General features: G+C 34.5%; 8 protein-coding genes across 8 annotated transcripts; 3 read left to right on the forward strand and 5 right to left on the reverse strand.

Moving 5' to 3' along the window:
* Positions 1-175: 175 nt before the first annotated feature.
* NAEGRDRAFT_50595 (uncharacterized protein) lies at positions 176-1970 on the forward strand (the record flags this gene model as incomplete). The annotated part of the gene is made up of 3 exons (XM_002674796.1): positions 176-740; positions 876-1297; positions 1401-1970. The coding sequence occupies 3 exons, from the start codon at positions 176-178 to the stop codon at positions 1968-1970; spliced, it is 1557 nt and encodes a 518-aa protein (XP_002674842.1).
* Positions 1971-2210: 240 nt separating this feature from the next.
* NAEGRDRAFT_50596 (uncharacterized protein) lies at positions 2211-3425 on the reverse strand (the record flags this gene model as incomplete). The annotated part of the gene is made up of 1 exon (XM_002674874.1): positions 2211-3425. The coding sequence occupies one exon, from the start codon at positions 3423-3425 to the stop codon at positions 2211-2213; it is 1215 nt and encodes a 404-aa protein (XP_002674920.1).
* Positions 3426-3752: 327 nt separating this feature from the next.
* NAEGRDRAFT_69859 (uncharacterized protein) lies at positions 3753-4857 on the forward strand (the record flags this gene model as incomplete). Its single annotated transcript, XM_002674797.1, has 2 exons — positions 3753-3974; positions 4051-4857. The coding sequence occupies 2 exons, from the start codon at positions 3753-3755 to the stop codon at positions 4855-4857; spliced, it is 1029 nt and encodes a 342-aa protein (XP_002674843.1).
* Positions 4858-5757: 900 nt separating this feature from the next.
* Positions 5758-7616, reverse strand: NAEGRDRAFT_58619 (uncharacterized protein). Its single transcript, XM_002674875.1, has 2 exons — positions 6185-7616; positions 5758-6112 (listed from the first exon to the last, which is right to left on the reverse strand). Exons 1-2 carry the CDS (start codon positions 7595-7597, stop codon positions 5840-5842), a joined length of 1686 nt encoding a protein of 561 aa, XP_002674921.1. The 5' UTR covers positions 7598-7616; the 3' UTR covers positions 5758-5839.
* A 1728-nt stretch (positions 7617-9344) lies between these two features.
* NAEGRDRAFT_69861 (uncharacterized protein) lies at positions 9345-11024 on the forward strand (the record flags this gene model as incomplete). Its single annotated transcript, XM_002674798.1, has 1 exon — positions 9345-11024. The coding sequence occupies one exon, from the start codon at positions 9345-9347 to the stop codon at positions 11022-11024; it is 1680 nt and encodes a 559-aa protein (XP_002674844.1).
* Positions 11025-11080: 56 nt separating this feature from the next.
* NAEGRDRAFT_69862 (uncharacterized protein) lies at positions 11081-12595 on the reverse strand (the record flags this gene model as incomplete). Its single annotated transcript, XM_002674876.1, has 1 exon — positions 11081-12595. One exon carries the CDS (start codon positions 12593-12595, stop codon positions 11081-11083), a length of 1515 nt encoding a protein of 504 aa, XP_002674922.1.
* Positions 12596-13171: 576 nt separating this feature from the next.
* On the reverse strand, positions 13172-14208 carry NAEGRDRAFT_69863 (uncharacterized protein; the record flags this gene model as incomplete). Its single annotated transcript, XM_002674877.1, has 3 exons — positions 13172-13629; positions 13692-14068; positions 14129-14208. The coding sequence occupies 3 exons, from the start codon at positions 14206-14208 to the stop codon at positions 13172-13174; spliced, it is 915 nt and encodes a 304-aa protein (XP_002674923.1).
* Positions 14209-14662: 454 nt separating this feature from the next.
* Positions 14663-16641, reverse strand: NAEGRDRAFT_80468 (thioredoxin reductase; the record flags this gene model as incomplete). The annotated part of the gene is made up of 2 exons (XM_002674878.1): positions 14663-16229; positions 16440-16641. 2 exons carry the CDS (start codon positions 16639-16641, stop codon positions 14929-14931), a joined length of 1503 nt encoding a protein of 500 aa, XP_002674924.1. The 3' UTR covers positions 14663-14928.
* Between the last annotated feature and the right edge of the window lie 1223 nt (positions 16642-17864).

The raw sequence follows: 17864 nt of genomic DNA on the forward strand, positions 1-17864 counted from the left end.
GTCAATTATCAAAGCGAGTTTGACAGCAAATTTCCTTAAAAAAAATACCGTTTCTGTGTGGCTGTGCTGTGTTCTTGCAAGACAAACAATTCCACCGTTAATTTCATCACAAAGTTCATCATCATTCGAAAAATTAAAAATTAATTATTGGAAAGATTTCGAATAACAATAAGAAATGCTAAACGACGAACATTCGACAGTTTCTACGCCCAGAGGAAGTTCATCCAAACAATCATCTTCCGATAGAATAGAAACTCTCTTATCCGAATACAAGTTTCGTATAGAAGCAATATTCGATTATTCTCCAGCAAGAGATACCTTTCGTAAATATTTAAAGAAAGTTTGTTTAAACGAAGAACCTTTCATGTTCTACGAAATGGTCGAAAACTATCAAAAAACAAGATTAGACAAGAATCGTTTAGAATTGGCAGCTGACATTATCAATCAATTTATTGTTGTCAACTCAAAACATGAATTAAACATGTCAATGGCTATCAGAAATGAAATTCTAAAACAACATGCTCAAATCTTGGAAAAGAATCAAAACCTGCCAAATTTGGAATTATTGACATGTCCTTCAGATTTATTTGCCAATGCTCAAGATGTAATTTTTACAGAATTGAAACAAGATAATTTTCCAAGATTTGTCAGATCGAAAGAATTTAAAAAATTTATCATGAAGGAATTTAAAAAGAATGAAACAATTTTTGAAATGTTGGGAGATAAGAAAGATGATGATGGTGAGTTGAGTTTTTTTTGTAAATTTGGAAAATTAATAATGGAAAATATGTTTTGGAATAATGGAAATAATTGGAAAATTGGAAAATTGAAATTATTGTAAAATTTATTGTAAATTTTTTTGTAAAATTTGACAGTAGTGTCAATTGATCCACATTCAATGTATTTGAAAGAACATAATGAAACAACTGCTGATTGTCCACTCATTGATACCACTTCATTCTATGTAACTCCAAAAGATTATGAATTGGTGAAGGAAATTATTTCAACTCTTTCAGATCCAATGAAATGGAATGTCGTGAGTGAGAAATCAGGTTCCAAAACACTCGTCTCTACTAAGGCATTCTATTTCAATGAGAAGGAAGGTGCCTATCCACTAACATGCAGTACGGGAATGTACACTGGACAACATAAGCAATTTTTCCACGTCATTTTCTCACCTGCTTTTGAAAAGAACATGAAAAGAATATTTAAAACGAGATTTCAATTGGAACATTTGAAAATTGATGCTAGTAAGGGAATTGAATTTCCAAATACTGTATTTTGGGGAGAATTGAATGTAAGTTGAATTTGTTTCAAGAAAATTAACTCAATTTATTATTCGTATTTAAATATTACAAATCTATTACAATGGAAATAATGGCAATCGCATGATTCGATAGGCACCAATTATAATGAAGAAGAGAGAGCTCGTAGTGGCCAGAACCATTATTCCAGATCAATACGATCCAGAAACTGGTCAATTCAACCGATATGTCATGCTTCAAAAGCCAACCAATCATCCAGAATGTCCAAAAAAGGATTCAACCATTCGATGCTCGCTCTACACTGCAATCATTGCTGAAAAGAAAACAGCAGACACGATGAGATATTACATTTTTGACACAGTTGACTTTAAGGGAAGTGTTCCCAAGTTTGTGATTAATAAGGCAAGCAAATTATTTGCTGCTGGAATTAACAAAATGTTGAGGAGTATGATTAAGCATAAAATAGACGAAACTCAATTACTTTCGTGTAATGGAACTTTGGAAATTATGAAAGAACATGAAAATTATTTGAGGGAGAAATTAACAAAGGAAATGGAACATAATCAAGCAGATTCGAATGAGGAACCTAAAGGTGAATTATCGACTTCTTCATTGAAACAGTCAGTGGAAGATTCGTCCACTCATGAAAGTCAAATTCCACCAAACGAAGAATCCAACATTCCAGAAAACAATTTTGAACAATAATAATCTATCCAATTTTTAATTAACTTTTTACAAATTTCTTAAGAAGATTAGTCTGTTAAATATTAATAAGCATGATAACCAATAGCAACCATAATTCCAGAAGAAAACAAAAACAGCAATTCCAAGGAATCTTCGTTTGTACTTGAAATATTGTTTAAATTTGTCAACTCTTGTGTCAAACTTCTCGAAAAAAAAGTACCAACACTGCCAAACACAGAATTCTTAATTAAAACAACTTTTTTATTTGAAATTAAGTGGAATTTCACAGAGAGAACCATCAGAATATCCAACAATCAATAAAGGAATCGTACACTTGTTGAAATCAGATTCGAATTTCATACAAGAAACACCTTTCTCATCACCCATTGGAAGAAATGCAACTATTCTACCACTTTCATAATCAGTTACACGAACTAAACCTTTAGAACAAGCCGACACAATCCATGGCTTTCTAAATTGGGAAGGAACGAATTCCATAGACGAAACTGAACCAGGATGCATGAAACCAAATTCATTATCCGACAGAATTTCCCTCACCTCATCATCCATTTCTTCTTCATCATCCATTTCAGACATGGACATCTCAACCAATGGAACGCTTTTCAATACGACAACGGAAGAATTAGACGAAATGGCACAAGTTTGAGAGCTACCGTAAAGCCACTTGATGATTGATGGTTTCTTTGGTAGAGACAATGGAACTATTTGCTGAGATTCAGTATTCAGGATGATTGCCATGGATTCTAGCATACCACAAATGCAATATTTTCCATCTTCACTAAAGCTGGACATTTGGAAACTTCCTTTTATGGAAATGTTTAGTTTGGCATAGAGGGAAGAGTCTGTGAGTAGGATGTTTCCATAGGAAGAGATGGCTAATGAGTTGGTTTTTTGATTGTAGGCCAGACAAGAGACAGTTGACTTGAAAGTATTGTTTGTTCTCTTGAGGATTAGTTTGTTTTCTTTTGAGATGGAGAAAGTATGAACTTGATTGGAAGAAGCAACTGCAAGTTTCTTACTAGTTTGCATCCAGACCATTGATTCAATCCATTGACCACCATCGATTTCGTGCTGATCCAATTTAATCAATTCTAGGGATTGGAAAGTTTCGTCTCCCTTCTTCTGAACTTTCCACAATGAAAGAGAACCATCTTGACTCGCACAAATCACAAAGTTTCTCTCATTCTCCAACTCAACTATCAACATGCTTAATAATCCATCTTGATGAGCATTGATTTCTCTGTGCAGAACTTTCCTATTGGTTGAATTGACCAAGACAACCTCACCATTAGCAAGTCCCAATACCAAAATTGAATCTTGACCATGGACACATGTGTTTGGCAACCATTCCATGCATGTAATGTACTCACTCATTGGTGTGTCCAATTGCCAGGATGGCTGCAATTGTGGAAGTTTGGATTTGGCGCTCTTTTTTGCCTTCTGTGATGGTATCATGACGAAAAACTAAAGTAACCGACAAATTACAAGCTAAATTGCTCAGAAAATAAAAATCTGTGAAAAAGTATGGAGAGGAATTTGACGTATTTTTTCACCAATTATTCGCCAATTCTGGTGGAGCGGTTGTGGAGGTAAAAAATTTTGCGTCATTTGTGTAAATTACAATGGCAAATGATGCAGGTTAAAGGTGAGTACATGAGGAGTCCATGATTTGTTGAAGGTGTAGTGTGGGAAATATTTAAAAACAAAAATTGGAATATTACTGAGTCACTCAAGAACAAATAGAAAAAGAATAAGACACATTTTTCACACTAGTAAATTCAGATGAAGAAGGTTCCAGTTTCAGTCATTACAGGTTTCTTAGGAAGTGGAAAGACTACTTTGATTAACTACATTCTCACTCAACCTCATGGATACAAGATTGCCATCATTGAGAATGAATTTGGGGAAGTTGGAATTGATGACGCATTGGTTGTTCAAGCCAATGAAGAAATATTCGAAATGAATAATGGATGTATTTGTTGTACTGTTCGTGGTGATTTGATTGTAGGTTTTGCACACCTTTTTTCTCAATTTTTAATATTTCCAAATTTGTAACATTTAAACTGTGCATAATTATCAGAGAATTTTGGGAAGATTAGCAAAGAGAAAGGATAAATTCGATTACATTCTCGTTGAGACATCAGGTATGGCTGACCCAGCTCCTGTCGCTCAAACATTCTTTGTTGATGATGACATTTCTGAACAATATTATTTAGATGGAATCATTACCATAGTGGATGCCAAACATATTTTACAACATTTATTAGAAGAAAGGCCAAAAGATGAAGAAAATGAAAGTGTTGAACAAATTGCCTTTGCTGATCGAATCATTTTAAACAAGATTGACTTGTTGAAACAAGACGAAAGTTCAGTATCTTTAGAAGAGGTCAAGAAACACATTCAATCAGTCAACAAATTTGCTCCAATCATTGAAACCAATCATTCCATCATTCCAGATCTTTCCTCTCTCCTCAACATTCGTTCATTCGATGTACAAAAGATTTTACAAATGGATCCAGACTTCCTCAAAGATATGGAACATACTCATGATACTTCTGTTGGTTCTGTAGCCATTGTCGAGAAGGGAATGATCAACCAACAATTATTCTCAAGATGGTTAAGAGGATTATTGAGTGAAAAGGGTGCAGACATTTACAGATCTAAGGGAATTGTAAAATCTCAAGAGTTGGCTGATGAAGATTCTCAAATTACAAATTCAAATGAAGAATTTGTTATGGTTTTCCAAGGAGTTCACATGATGATGGATATGAAAGTGATGCCAGTTGCCAAATCTAAAGTTGGCAATGTCAACAAGTTAGTTTTTATTGGAAAGAATTTGAATAGACAAGAATTGGAACAAGGTTTCAGAAATTGTTTACAAGAATAAATTACACTACTTTTCCACTAATGAATTTAATCCAACATCCTTCTCACTCCATTTCTATTCGTTGGAGAATAAGTTGCTGCAATTCTCTCAACTAGCTTCAAAACCTCAGTTGGACTTGCCTTCTCTGAAATTCCCAATTCTGAACGATCTCTCAGGACACATCCATTCTTTTGGATGCAGAGTCCAATTCCTACTTGAATGGTGGCAGCTGGTGCATTGGATCCCCAACAAACATCCACCAAGTTACAACCATAATAATAGAAACGTTGGTCACAAGAAGAGAAAACTTGACCTTGGTGTGGAAAGTTGGACATGCAATCAAGGACACAAGCTACACATTTTTGTGATTGAATTCCTTTGAATGGAACACGATCTCCAACTTGTTTGTTGAGTGGTCCAGTAATTTTGTAGTAATCTGGATTGGCATCGACATTTGACTTGGCAGTTGTTGAGATGGCATTGTAGACAAGTAGAGTATCACCTGTAACTTCGTTTTCCTTTGGAGTCATTAACATGAGTGTAGTGGCTCCTCCTTTCTTCTTTCCATTATTCGAAAGTAGAGTATTACTCTTCAATGTTAAATGAACATGTTCTTCATTAGATGCATAGGAAAGAACAACCCCTCCACGTCCACGATTAGCAGTGCTGTAACCTGGATTTTCAGGTCCTCTACATTGACTGGCAGTTGACTCAACATGTGCTGTCAAGAAATATACAGACAACAGCATGATACAGATGGACACCACCATCCCAACACTATGTTTTAACATTTTTTCAAGTATGATGGTTACAGTGGTTGTTAATACCGAACTGTCGCTTAGTGACCTGATGATTATGCGGATAATGTTTTTTGTGCGAAATTATGGATGTTTGATTACAAATTGAAATAAATAGTTCTTTAAATGCAATTTCCGTATTTATTGCATTATTTGTAATCATTTTTCACAATCAATATATTTTACAATAATTCCACTTCATTTGTTCATGGAGTTCCTTGATTATTGTACAATTGTTCCAAATCCTTTTCACAATAATTAGAACAGTAATCGTAGAGTACTTTGGCCAACAAATTGCTATCCTTGTCTGGAGCTTTGAATCCATTTTGTTTGTACTCCTTGATTGAATTCAAGAGTCCACTATGAGTGGTTTGACTGAGTTTTTTCAGAGCAGATGAAGTGCTTGTGAGAATATTCTTGTTGAGCATTGCTCCAATGTTGAAAGAACGAGTTTGGACATAACGAACTCTATTCTTATCCTGTAATAATTAAGATAATAATTAAATATTAAATAAACATGATAAATAAACAGTTATTCAAATAATACTTACAACCATTTTGTAAATGCGTGATGAAACGAGTGCACTCTTGGCACTATTCTTTTCAAAATCACTAGATTTGATGAGGAATGAATTTTCCACCATCTTTTCTCCAATAAATTCACTCTTGCTTGAAATGACAAGGCCAATTGTTCTGGAATCAAATTTGGAGTTCAATAAAACAGCGCCATACTTGCCAGTGGATGAGCTCTTATTGATCGGTATGTACTTGAGGTATTCAACTTTTGGCAGAAGGGTGTCAAAGTGATATTCTGAATAGGTTGCCTTGACAACATCATCCATGGAGGCGTTAACATAACCAATGGTCTTGTTATTAATCAAAGCAAGGTTTTCCTTTGAGAAATCTTCATTGGATGACAATTGAATAATACTTGGCATGTCAGTAAATGTGACATTCCAATGGGTACTATGTTCCAAACACATCCATCTTGTAAATCTCCAATCATTTTCAATCACTGTTCCTGTATTCAAATCTTGACTACCAAACTTGTACTCTTTTGCCTTCTCGTGAACTTCTTTCTTTTTCTTGTAAATTTCCAAAACATATTTTGGAAGAGTTTGATTACTAATGCTTGAATTTAACCATTTTTGAACAATCTTCTTTTTCTTTTGTTCAAAAAGTGAGAACCAATCGCTCAATTCCAATAGGAACATATCACAAATGATTTGAATCTCATCCAAGACACCCACTGTTTTAGTATCACCTGGTTCACGTCTGAGAACTTGTTCTACCTGATTATTACAAAATTCCATTTGTGAATGTAAGAATTCTCTCAAAGATTCATGTCTAAACTCACGATAACTCAAATTCTTTGGAATGTTTTTCAAATAGAATAGAGTTTGATCTGGTGTTTCGCTTTTTTGCTTTTCAACTTCAAGAATATCAAATGCCATTCTATTTTGTAATATTTGTTGACAGAACTTGTCCAATCTCAATTGAACATCGAACAAGTTTTTAAAAATCTTGTTTGTGTAAACTTTCTCAGTAACTGGGTCAAGGAAATATTCAAGAAAGAGAAACTTGATTTCGAATTCGTTAGCCAAACTAAATCTTCTTTCTACAAATTCAAGAAAGTGATTTCGTAATTCGAATACACTTTGTACTTCCAAATCTTCACCCGAAAGATTTTCCTCTGATGAATTTGTTGAAGTAGTTTCGTTTATCATAATGGAACCAAAACTTGTTGGTGACGTTGGAAAGTTTGCCGAATCTCCACTGCTAGTTGATAATGTCTGACTATTCGACATTGATAATAATCCAGGTGAAGAAAGTGATGAACTAGACGAAACAGCAGGTAATTGCTTGGAAGATGGGACAAAGAAAGGATGAAGCAGAATGGTCACTGGCAATCTGACAGATGCAGCAGCTGACTTGTCATTTGATGAGCTCGATGTGGTACTCATGGTATTCGTTAGGTTGTTTTTTTTCTATTCGAAAAGCAAGCAATTCTTGATAAAACCAACTTTCATGGCCCAACAAATCTTCTCATAGCCTTCTAAATTAGGTGTACTCTAACTATATGGAAATACCATGAATTTTGAAGGAATAATTTCATCAGTCGTGCTTGCCGAGCATGGCAAATAAAAGAGAAGAGTTGGTCATGTACTCGTGAAGGATTGGTCTAAAATTGCATCATCATCATGATGAATTATTTTTGTATTTAAATGTTTTAATATATTCGTGATGATGAGAAAAAGGTTTGTTTGGTTTAGGCTCGGTATTTGAATAATCAAACGTTGTTTGAATACTTATAATTTCGGAAGGGATAATTAAGAATTTTGTATTATGTTGCAAGTTTGAATTGTTGAGCAGCCATCATAGTTTCCAGTTGAATTGGTTTTGTTTATTTTCTTTGTGTTTAGTAAGGCTTGGAATTGAGCGCCAAAAGATATCGTAAATTTTGAAAACAATAAAAAAATAAAAAGACTGTAGATCCATGCCGTGATTTATTCAATAAATAATTAATATTTTAGTTCAATATAATGGTATATAAGGAAACGCCATGGTTATTATCAAAAGGAGATGATGTTTTAGATGCTCGAAGAGGTAAACTTCCCGGATGAGCAACAAATGTTCAAAAAGTCAAGCTACTTGTGTCAAATTGTTCTTCAGGTCATCAAATTTAGTTCAACCCTTGTTGATTGACAAAACAGTGAAAAAAATCAAAACTATTGGAATGTGGAAGGGTTCTTTGTTGAATTGCACAAGACTTTTGTTTGTTGCATTGTTGATTCTTGTAGCATTATTAATCTCACCAACAAGGACACTCACTATTAGGACTGTAAATAATTTAAATAATAATGATGGATTGAGCAAACACTCAATAGACAAAGACAACAACAATCAAGTGGGAATTGACCTAGTGTCGAATAGAGGGACACTACATCAACGAATGGCATTGGAATCACCCAACCCCGTGAATGCTAGTACTAGTAGTAACAACACACTCTATGCCTCCAATAGTATGGAAAGGGCAACATCAACAACTCAATCAGCAGGTGCTTTGGCAGCTCTAATAGTGGCTACAACTGTAATGATTGGTCTCACTCTTGTGATCATTATTTTCATTGCAATTTTTATGATTTATGCTAGAAGAAAGGAAGTTCTGAATAGGAAGGCTTCATTACACAATGATATTGTGAATACTAACAAAGTTGTTATTGAAATTAGTCAAGGTTTATAATGATTTGAATAAACCTTGTGTCTGCATTGATTTATTCTCTTCTCCTGTAGGTGCTAGGTGAACTGAAGAACTTCTAAAGTGAGCTCAACATTTCAGAAAATTCTGAAACAATTTCCTCATATAGCATCACCTTCCAATGATATCCATTTTCGACATTTTAGAATTTGAAAACAATAATCAACATGAAATTCCAGAACTCATGAAGTGATTGTTTTATGAGAATTGAGTTACTTGGTTCCTTGCCTTATTTATTGCAGAGTTCATAGGTCGAGTTATCATACTTTTCTTGTGTTTGCTTTCATTGCAAATTCGAAGTTATCGTAGTAAATGACGTGGATTTTTCCGTTCAATATTGAGGATACTTCCAATACACCAACTCCTCTAGATTTTTCACACAACGTTTTAAAATTGGAGTTTGTTAATAACTGTTCCATTTGTGTTAAATTGTTAAATTCCATTACAAAAAAATGATTCAACATCTCGATCAAGACTTGTTCAGTTATTTGGTTTCCTTTCTTCCGAGAAGTGATCGTGCCATTCTGGTGGAGAATTTAAAACACCTGAATCGATACTTTTTCAAATTATTCGATCCATCTTCATCAAACAAGAACTCTGAATTAAATTCTTCAACTGTTTTGAGAGAAGAAGAATTTGATGATTGTTTGCATTCGGAGAGTTTGATGAAAATATTTGATAATTTGTACATTCCAACAATTCATGTGAAAGCGAATGTTGTTCAAGGTGGAGGAGAGTTAATGGAGGAAATGATTGGGATTTTGAAAAGATCGGAAGGAGTGGAATGTTTATTAGGCTCCGATAAGGAATTTCTTGTGGAATTGGAATTTCCTGATGAGAAGATGATGCATGGGAATGGAAGATATTCAAATATTTGGGAATTATTGGAAAGATCATGTAAATATTGGGTTGATGCAAGAGTTTCCTTGATTAAATTATTTACAGAGTGGAAATATTCGAAAAAGAGTTTAAATTCAGAAACTCTGAGCGAATATTCGAATAGAAATGGTTTGATATTGAATGTTTGTCGATTAGTGAACAAGTTTCGAATTCATTTAATACTGGATAATGATACATATTCTAACCATGATATATGGAAATATTCAGAAACGGTCGGCTTTCAAAAAGGATATTTTCGCGTTTCAGATAACTCAATTCCAGATATGGCCATCTCAATTCTTGCAAACATGATGAGCCAGTTAATTTTACCCAAGATGGACACTTTTTGTAACTTGCCACTCGAGGGATTATATTCTGAAATGGAAATGAAATATATTCGAGCTACCATGAGACTCAATCAATGGAATTTGCTCTACAAATTTCTAAATATTCAGCAGAATATCATTTGTAGACATATGAGCAAGGTGTTCCACTCAAACAGCTTGACCATTGTCAAACAAACTACTAAGAGTGAATTGTATCATAAGAATGCTGAGGATATCATTTATATTTTCTCACTCATTCCAATGGATTTATTGCAAACTGTTCATAGAATTCGACTCGTCAAGATCTTTCTAGAAAATTTCTACTCGAGTGAGTTGAATATTTCAGATGAATATAGAGAAAAGTACATTCAGAAATTCCCTGATGATGCCATGCATTCAAATGGTATTCATATATTCGATTCCAGTTCATCCTCTCCACTAGTTTCCAATCAGAAAATTCAATTCACATTCGAAACTGTTCAATTCTTTAAAAAGTGTTTTGCTACCATTCGACAAAATTGTTTCTACATGCCCAAATATCCAAGCCTCTCCCTAAAAGCAATTTGTCACGAAATTAGTGATGATTTAATTTACACTGAAGATACCACAATTGGAAAAATTGACAGAATTTGTGTGGAAAATTGTATTAGAGGAGTGACAGCTCCAATATTCTTCATTCCATGTGTTACTTATTGGAGTATGGTAGGATTGACTTGTTCATGTATTAATCCCTATCTCTATAAGGATGGAAAGAGTACAATCATGTCATGTTTGGATTATGACATTTTTAATTATGTATTTTGGTCAACTGGTTGTTACCCTTATTCAATCTGTACTTGTTGTCTTCCTTTGGAATATGCAGAAGTGGAACAGAGAAGAATTGACGATAACAAGTTCAGACATCATACTACTTGCAATATTTTGTAAACTCTTTACTCCTTATTAAATGAAGGGTTGTAAAAACTCTTTACTGGAATGGAGAATTACAGCTCATCAAGCAATTCAGCAAGTTTCTCCTTTGCAGCTTCATTTCCTTGAGCAGCCGACTTTTCAAACCACCAAATTGCCAATCCATCTGAAACTGCATTCGAATCTTCCTTTGCAAAACCATAATAATAGAGACATCCCAAGTAGTACTGCGCATCAGAATTACCCTGACGTGCAGATTTCTCCAGCCATTCCTTTGCCTTATCATAATCTTGCTCTACACCCATTCCATTCAGATATAAACCTCCAAGATTCTTCTGACCTAGTGCATGACCTTGGTTGGCCGATTTTTCAAATAATTCCCTTGCCTTCTTGTGGTTAATCTCACCGGCTAATCCATTGCTGTAGATACATCCGAGATCGTTGAGTGCATCTGGATTATTGGAGGCCTTTTCAAACCATGATTTTGCCGTTAGAATATCAGATTTTACTCCCTTACCAGTTTGGTATAAACATCCGAGTTGATATTGAGCTATGGAGTTTCCCTGATTGGCAGATTGTTCTAGCCAATGAATGGCACGAGAAATTCTATTCGATTTGATATTTTTCAATCCCATTTGTAATTGATAGGTTTCGTCTTGTTCACACAAATTTCTAAACTTGGATCGTGACAATTGATCCCAAAATTTCTGATCCATTTTCAATATTGAATGATGATCGTTGGAACTTTCCTTAAATCTATCTACTCGCACACTATCCAGAAACCAGTCAATTTCAGCATCCATGCCAATCACATCAAATTCATGAGCTTGTTTGACATTTGGCAAGTTCTTTAACACTTCTTGCAATTCAACAATCTTTTCAGTTACTATTTTCAAGCTCTGTACTGGCTCCTCTTCTTTCAACCAATCATTCCATTCTCTTTTTACACGTTTAAGCTTGGTCAATTCTGTCAACTTTTGCTCAGAATAAATATTTACAGATTTCTTCATTTCCAATTTACAATTTTCCAACTTTTTAAACATTTCATCAAATAACATGTCAATTCTCGATTCTATCAATGGAACTTTCTGTCTGACAAGTTCACATGCTTGGTCAATTGATTCATCCTGACATTGATACTCATTCTCAACACGATTCATGAAATTTTGCCAATATTCAGTCCAATCCCTTGTTAAATTCATACTCTTTTCCATTTCTTCTCTATTTACATTATTGGAATTACTCAAACTTTCATTCAAACTAAAAATCTGAAACCAGCTCGAAGTTGAAGAATTTTTATTGGAAGAAACAGCAGAACCCTTCGAGCTAAGCAAACTCTTTGAACTATTTGTGGGCGAAACACTAGGAGGACGTCTACCATTCGGTATTCCATTTGGTTGGGCCGGTAGAGGACATGTCGATGTTGAAATTTCATTACTAAGGCATTCATGATCAAGATGGCCTGGAGAGGCAGCTGATGAATTCTTCCCCGAGGAGGAGGAGGATGAAGATGTTGTTGTCTTTATCAATGATGAATCGACAATCATTAAGGAAGAAGACAAGTGCTCCACAATCGATTGTATCAACATTTTCTTTGATGATTTGCATAACTCACACAATGAGAGTGTGAGCTTTTAACATCAACACTACAAACCCCCTCAGTTTGCACTCCTCGCTCACAACAAACACAACAAACAATGAAGGAGGATAATGATCAGGGCGGGCACTTGTGTTAATAAGGACAAAAAAGGAACAGTTAAACGCTTAATGCATAAGCAAGGAAGAGTCGATATTCTTATCTTCCTGAATGGCTGTAAATGGGTTCCAAAAGTGGGCATGCTCATTGGAGTTTTAATACAATGGCAGTTATCCTGTAAAGTGTGGAAAATTTAAGGCAATGTTACACTAGAGCTGTGGTGTGTGTTGTATTGTATTGTGTGCACGTACTGTTATATTGAGAGAAATGGAGGTGAGCTCTTCATGATTGTTGTCAAAACAGAAAGGAATCCATTCATAGGTTGATACAATTCCTTCATATACAGTTGAGCCATTCTTTATTTCCTCATTTTGAAACGGCTGTAGAATTAAGGAGCAATAAGGATAACAAGGTGGAATATTCCTTAATCTTGATTAGTGTTGTGGAGAAACAGTAAATTGAGCATTTTTTACAAAATCAAGAAATTTATGAAAATTACAAAAATTATTGAGAAAGAATTCAATAATTGAATCTGCCAAGATGAAATTTGACTCACTGATCCACTACTCAATATCTTGTTCGTAATTAGTGATGAAAATGGTGTAATATCTCCATAAACTTTCAGATAACACGATGAGCATAATTTCAGAGCTTTCAACTCTTTCATTCTGGAATAAATTGCATTCGAATTGTAGAGAAAGGTGTGGCTTGTTTGGTTGAGGATGGATTGCCAGCCACTTTCGAATGATGGGTAAGAAATGATGGTGGCCTTTTTCAGATTGGATTTGGCCCAAGTTTCGTATGTGGATTTGGTCACGACCGAAACTATGACTCCATTCTTGTCCATTTCCTTTTCGTTTGCAATGGAAATTGTGGAATTATCCTTTTCTGATCGAATAAATCCAGCTCCACTGGCAGCATATGGACCTATCTCAGTTTGAATAGTTTATAATAGTAAAAAAACTTTCGAATACATTAAAATGACTTACAGAGTAAGGTAACTTGAGTTTTTCTGTCTTCTGCCCAATTGACTGCTGCAATTGCAACATCACAAACTCCAGAATTTACTGCTTCTTTCATGACTTCGAATACTCCATTCGAAACATCGAGTGGAATCATTGTTCCATTCAATTCAGAATGTGTGGAAGGATATTGATTTCGAATAGTTTGAATCAATAATCTGGCTGCCATATTATTAAAAACCATTCGAGTTGTATCGGCCGATTTTTCATAACATAAATTCAAGTTTAGTTTAGTATAGTTGAAAGTGGCTGGAAATTCCAAACCACTTCTACACGAATCGTCTCCTGGAAACATGAAACCAACTTCTGTCATGTATTGCATCCATTCCTTACTGTGGACGTATCTATTTCATTCGAATGTGTATGTTTTTATTAGAAAGTTTGGAATAATTGAAGGATCTTACCTTTGGGTAGCTATGGAAATGACATCCACAAAATTTTGAGAAACATAAACTTGACCATAACTATTCGAAATGGTAAACATCACGATGATGAATGCTGCGCAGAGAATTAATTTCAGCATTGTTCGAAACTTTTTTTTAAATTATGAAAAACCTAATGCTTACTGGTTCGAAATTGACAGTTTTAATGTCATTTGCATGTGAGAGATTGAAATGTTGAAAGATGCAGTCCAATACAGATGCGCCATTTTCAATGCTCCTTTGATTTGGTAATCGCAATTATCATGATTAGTAATGAAATGAATTGATTGATAGAAATGGATGCTTTAACATTAGAGAGATAGTACATATTCTTACGAGATTGTAAATTGTTCATACCGTAAATAATTTCAAAATTGTCTCTTGTCAATGGATGATTTGGAATATTAACAGAGAGATTGTAAATTCTGACGCAATTGTAAATTGTTTATCTGTAAATAATTTCAATCTAAAATGGATATTATTGAAATATTACAGCTATCTTGTTAAATACTTTTTATAAATCAATAAATTAATTTTATTAAAGATTAATATTAAATCATATAGCAGATTGTATATCAGAATGGCGTTCTTTTGGTTACTCCAAGTTTAGAACAGTACTCGTCACGTCACAATCAATGAAATAATATAATCCTTAATGGTTCGTTAAGTTTAACGACCACACGATGAAACAATTTTTGAAAACTATCATTCCACTATAATAGTTCTTAATTACAATTTGGAATAATAGTAAATTGTTTCAATAATTCGTGTGGTCCTTATCCTCAGCAACCAGTGTCGGTTTCTACTCCCTTCTCAAGCTTGACAATAGTTTCAGCACAAGTAGGGTGAATACCGACAGTGTCATCAAAGTCTTCCTTAGTGGCATTGCATCTCATGGCAACAGCGAAACCTTGAGTAACTTCACCAGCGTTTGGTCCAACATAGTGGAATCCCAATACTCTTTCATTATCCAACTCGTTACAAATTAATTTTACAAATGCTTGACATTCTCTTGCAGGTGGTTCATATTCAAGAACATAGTATGATTTCTTATAAATGGTGAGATTTTCAGCACCATATCTCTTGACGGCTTCTTCTTCAGTCAATCCACAACTTCCATATTCAACAGGAGTGAAAACAGTGGTTGGAACCTTATCATAGTCCATCATTTTCTTACTTGAATTATATAAACGAGCTGCCAAGAGTTTACCAGCCTTAATGGCAACTGGAGTAAGTTCAAGACCTCCAACAATAACGTCACCAATAGCATAAATATGAGGAACAGAGGATTGTTCATACTTGTTGACGAAAATCTTTCCAACCTTGTCAGTCTTGACACCAATATTTTCCAAATTGAGAGCTTGAGTCAAGGCATAACGACCAGTTGCAAACAAGACTGTATCAAATTCCTCAGTCTTCTTTTCCTTTGTTTCAACATTTTCATATTCAACACTCAATTTACCACTTTCAAGTTTGTTAACAGAGAGAGGAACACAAGGTTGATAGAATTTAACACCTTCATCGCTCATAACATTAACAATCTTGTCAGCACATTCTCTATCGAAACCTCTCAATGGAACAGATCTAACCATGATGGTAGTATCATTACCAATTCCATGTAAAAATCCACCACATTCCAAAGCAACATAGGAAGCACCAACAACAAGTGACTTGCCTGGTTCCTTTTCCATACTGAAAATATCATCACTGGAAATGCAATATTCCTTAGCACCTGGAATATCAGGATAGAGTGGTCGACCACCAACAGCAATGGCAAATCTACGAGCAGTGAAACGTTTTCCTTCCTCTTGACCATCCTTTTTACCTTCAACAGTGTGTGCATCAATAAAGGAGGCATACAAATTGTGATAGGTAATTCCCTTCTTTCTCAAATCAGTTCTATACTTGAAATTGAGTCCGTGAATGTGGTCTTGAACCATTTCTACGAGCTTACCCCATTGATGATGTGGTTTTCTTTCAGTTCCGTGACCAACACTATTTGTCCAACCAAAAGCAGTGCCATCTTGAGATCTATCACCAATAAGAGCAGCTGTGTGCATTAACTTTTTAGGAATGCAACCAACTAGAATTTAATATGAATAGATTATAATATAGATTATATAAATTATTATTATTATTAATTTAATATCATTATTAGATGTTTTAGTTGTTATTATTAATATTATTGTTTAATGATGAATATTATTGTTTGATGGTAAAATTGAAAGTAAACGAAAATAATATAATATTGAACAATAATCTACACGACTATTATCAGATTATAAAAACATACCATTTACACAAGTACCACCCAAACCCCATGTTGTTCCTTGAGGAGAAGGTTTAATGTAATCGAAAACAGCAACCTTAGCACCAAGAGCATTTGCTTCCTTGGCCAAGGCAATACCACCCGAACCACCACCAATCACGATTAAATCATAATCGTATCCGTGATCGGTTTCTGGTTCCTGTGTATCTATCACAGGTTCCGACATTTTTTAATTAATTGATGAAGGAAATAATACGAGAAGAGAGAAATGCTATAAATCGAAGAAGAATGCGGAAGGAAAATTTGTTGTTGGGGAGAAATGGTTATTAGGCCTACTTGAAAGCAATGTTGAGAAATTCAATTAATTGTTATTATGTGCGATTATCATGTTAGCTTAACTTCAGCTAAATTCAAAATTGAATTAATTGAAGCCTTCACCAAATAATTAAAATTAAATAGGTTCCTAATTCTCTTCATGTTATCTAATCATCATGGAGAGAAGAAGTAAAGAACAAAATCTGGTCCAGTACTATTCAGAAATTGATAACGAAGTTTGTAATACATATTGCGATTAATTAGGTGTACAAAGGTAAATAGTCATCATTGTTGAGAGTTGATTTTCCATTGAATCCTCCTCTAAAAAATTACTGTCATAAAATCGAACAAATATTGGTTTGTATTATTTATTAGTTATTTTAATAATATGAATGCAACCAGTAAAGAATAATTATCATAGTTATTAAGAATTACTGGGAAAGAGTAAATCAGAGGAGCGTATTCGTTATCAAATCCCAATGATTAAGATCATCAACTGATGGAATTGCTACACACTTCTAATTCCTTTTCCAGCAACAGAGCGCCAATAACATTCCCTAACGCAGTATCAATCAAGGGATAATAGTAGGAGGTGTTTCATTGATCAACCAATGTACATTGCCGCCAACCTTATTACAATGAAAAATCAGGTGGTGGGTTCAACTGGCCCTTAAGAAAAAGGTCATCACCTCTATTCCTTCTCTCTCTCCAACAGTAATGAATATTGTAAAAATCCGAGGATTTTAATAGGTCGAACACTATTTTGCGTGAACTTTTGTTGAGGGCAAGCCTTAAAATCAGCTGCGCCTTACAAGTCATTGAATACAACAACAAAAAAAAACACACAAAACAAAAATGGGTCTCCTCGAAGATAGCACTCCAAGATGTGAAGGTATGGGATTGATTGTCCTCATCCTCAATATCCTTTTCCCAGGTTTGGTACCATCATTGCTGCTTTCCTCACTTCTGAAAAGGAAAAGATGACTTCTACTTTGATTGTCGGTATCCTCCAATTCATCTTGGCTTCCTTGTTGATTGGTTGGTTGTGGGCCATCTGGTGGGGTTTCAAGATTATGCAAGCTTCTGCTTAAATTTCAAGAAAATAATTTTCACATGAAAATAAAAATTGCTTAA

Source organism: Naegleria gruberi (assembly GCF_000004985.1).
Source record: "Naegleria gruberi genomic scaffold NAEGRscaffold_37, whole genome shotgun sequence".
In the NCBI taxonomy this organism is placed as follows: Eukaryota; Heterolobosea; class Eutetramitea; order Acrasida; family Naegleriidae; genus Naegleria; species Naegleria gruberi.

Bases quoted from the DNA above. Each gene is read 5' to 3' on its own strand.
- NAEGRDRAFT_58619 (XM_002674875.1), bottom strand. From the start codon at position 7,597: ATGAGTACCACATCGAGCTCATCAAATGACAAGTCAGCTGCTGCATCT. The intron at 6,113-6,184 runs GTAAGTATTATT...TAATTATTACAG, and splicing joins CACGCATTTACAAAATGGTT to GATAAGAATAGAGTTCGTTA.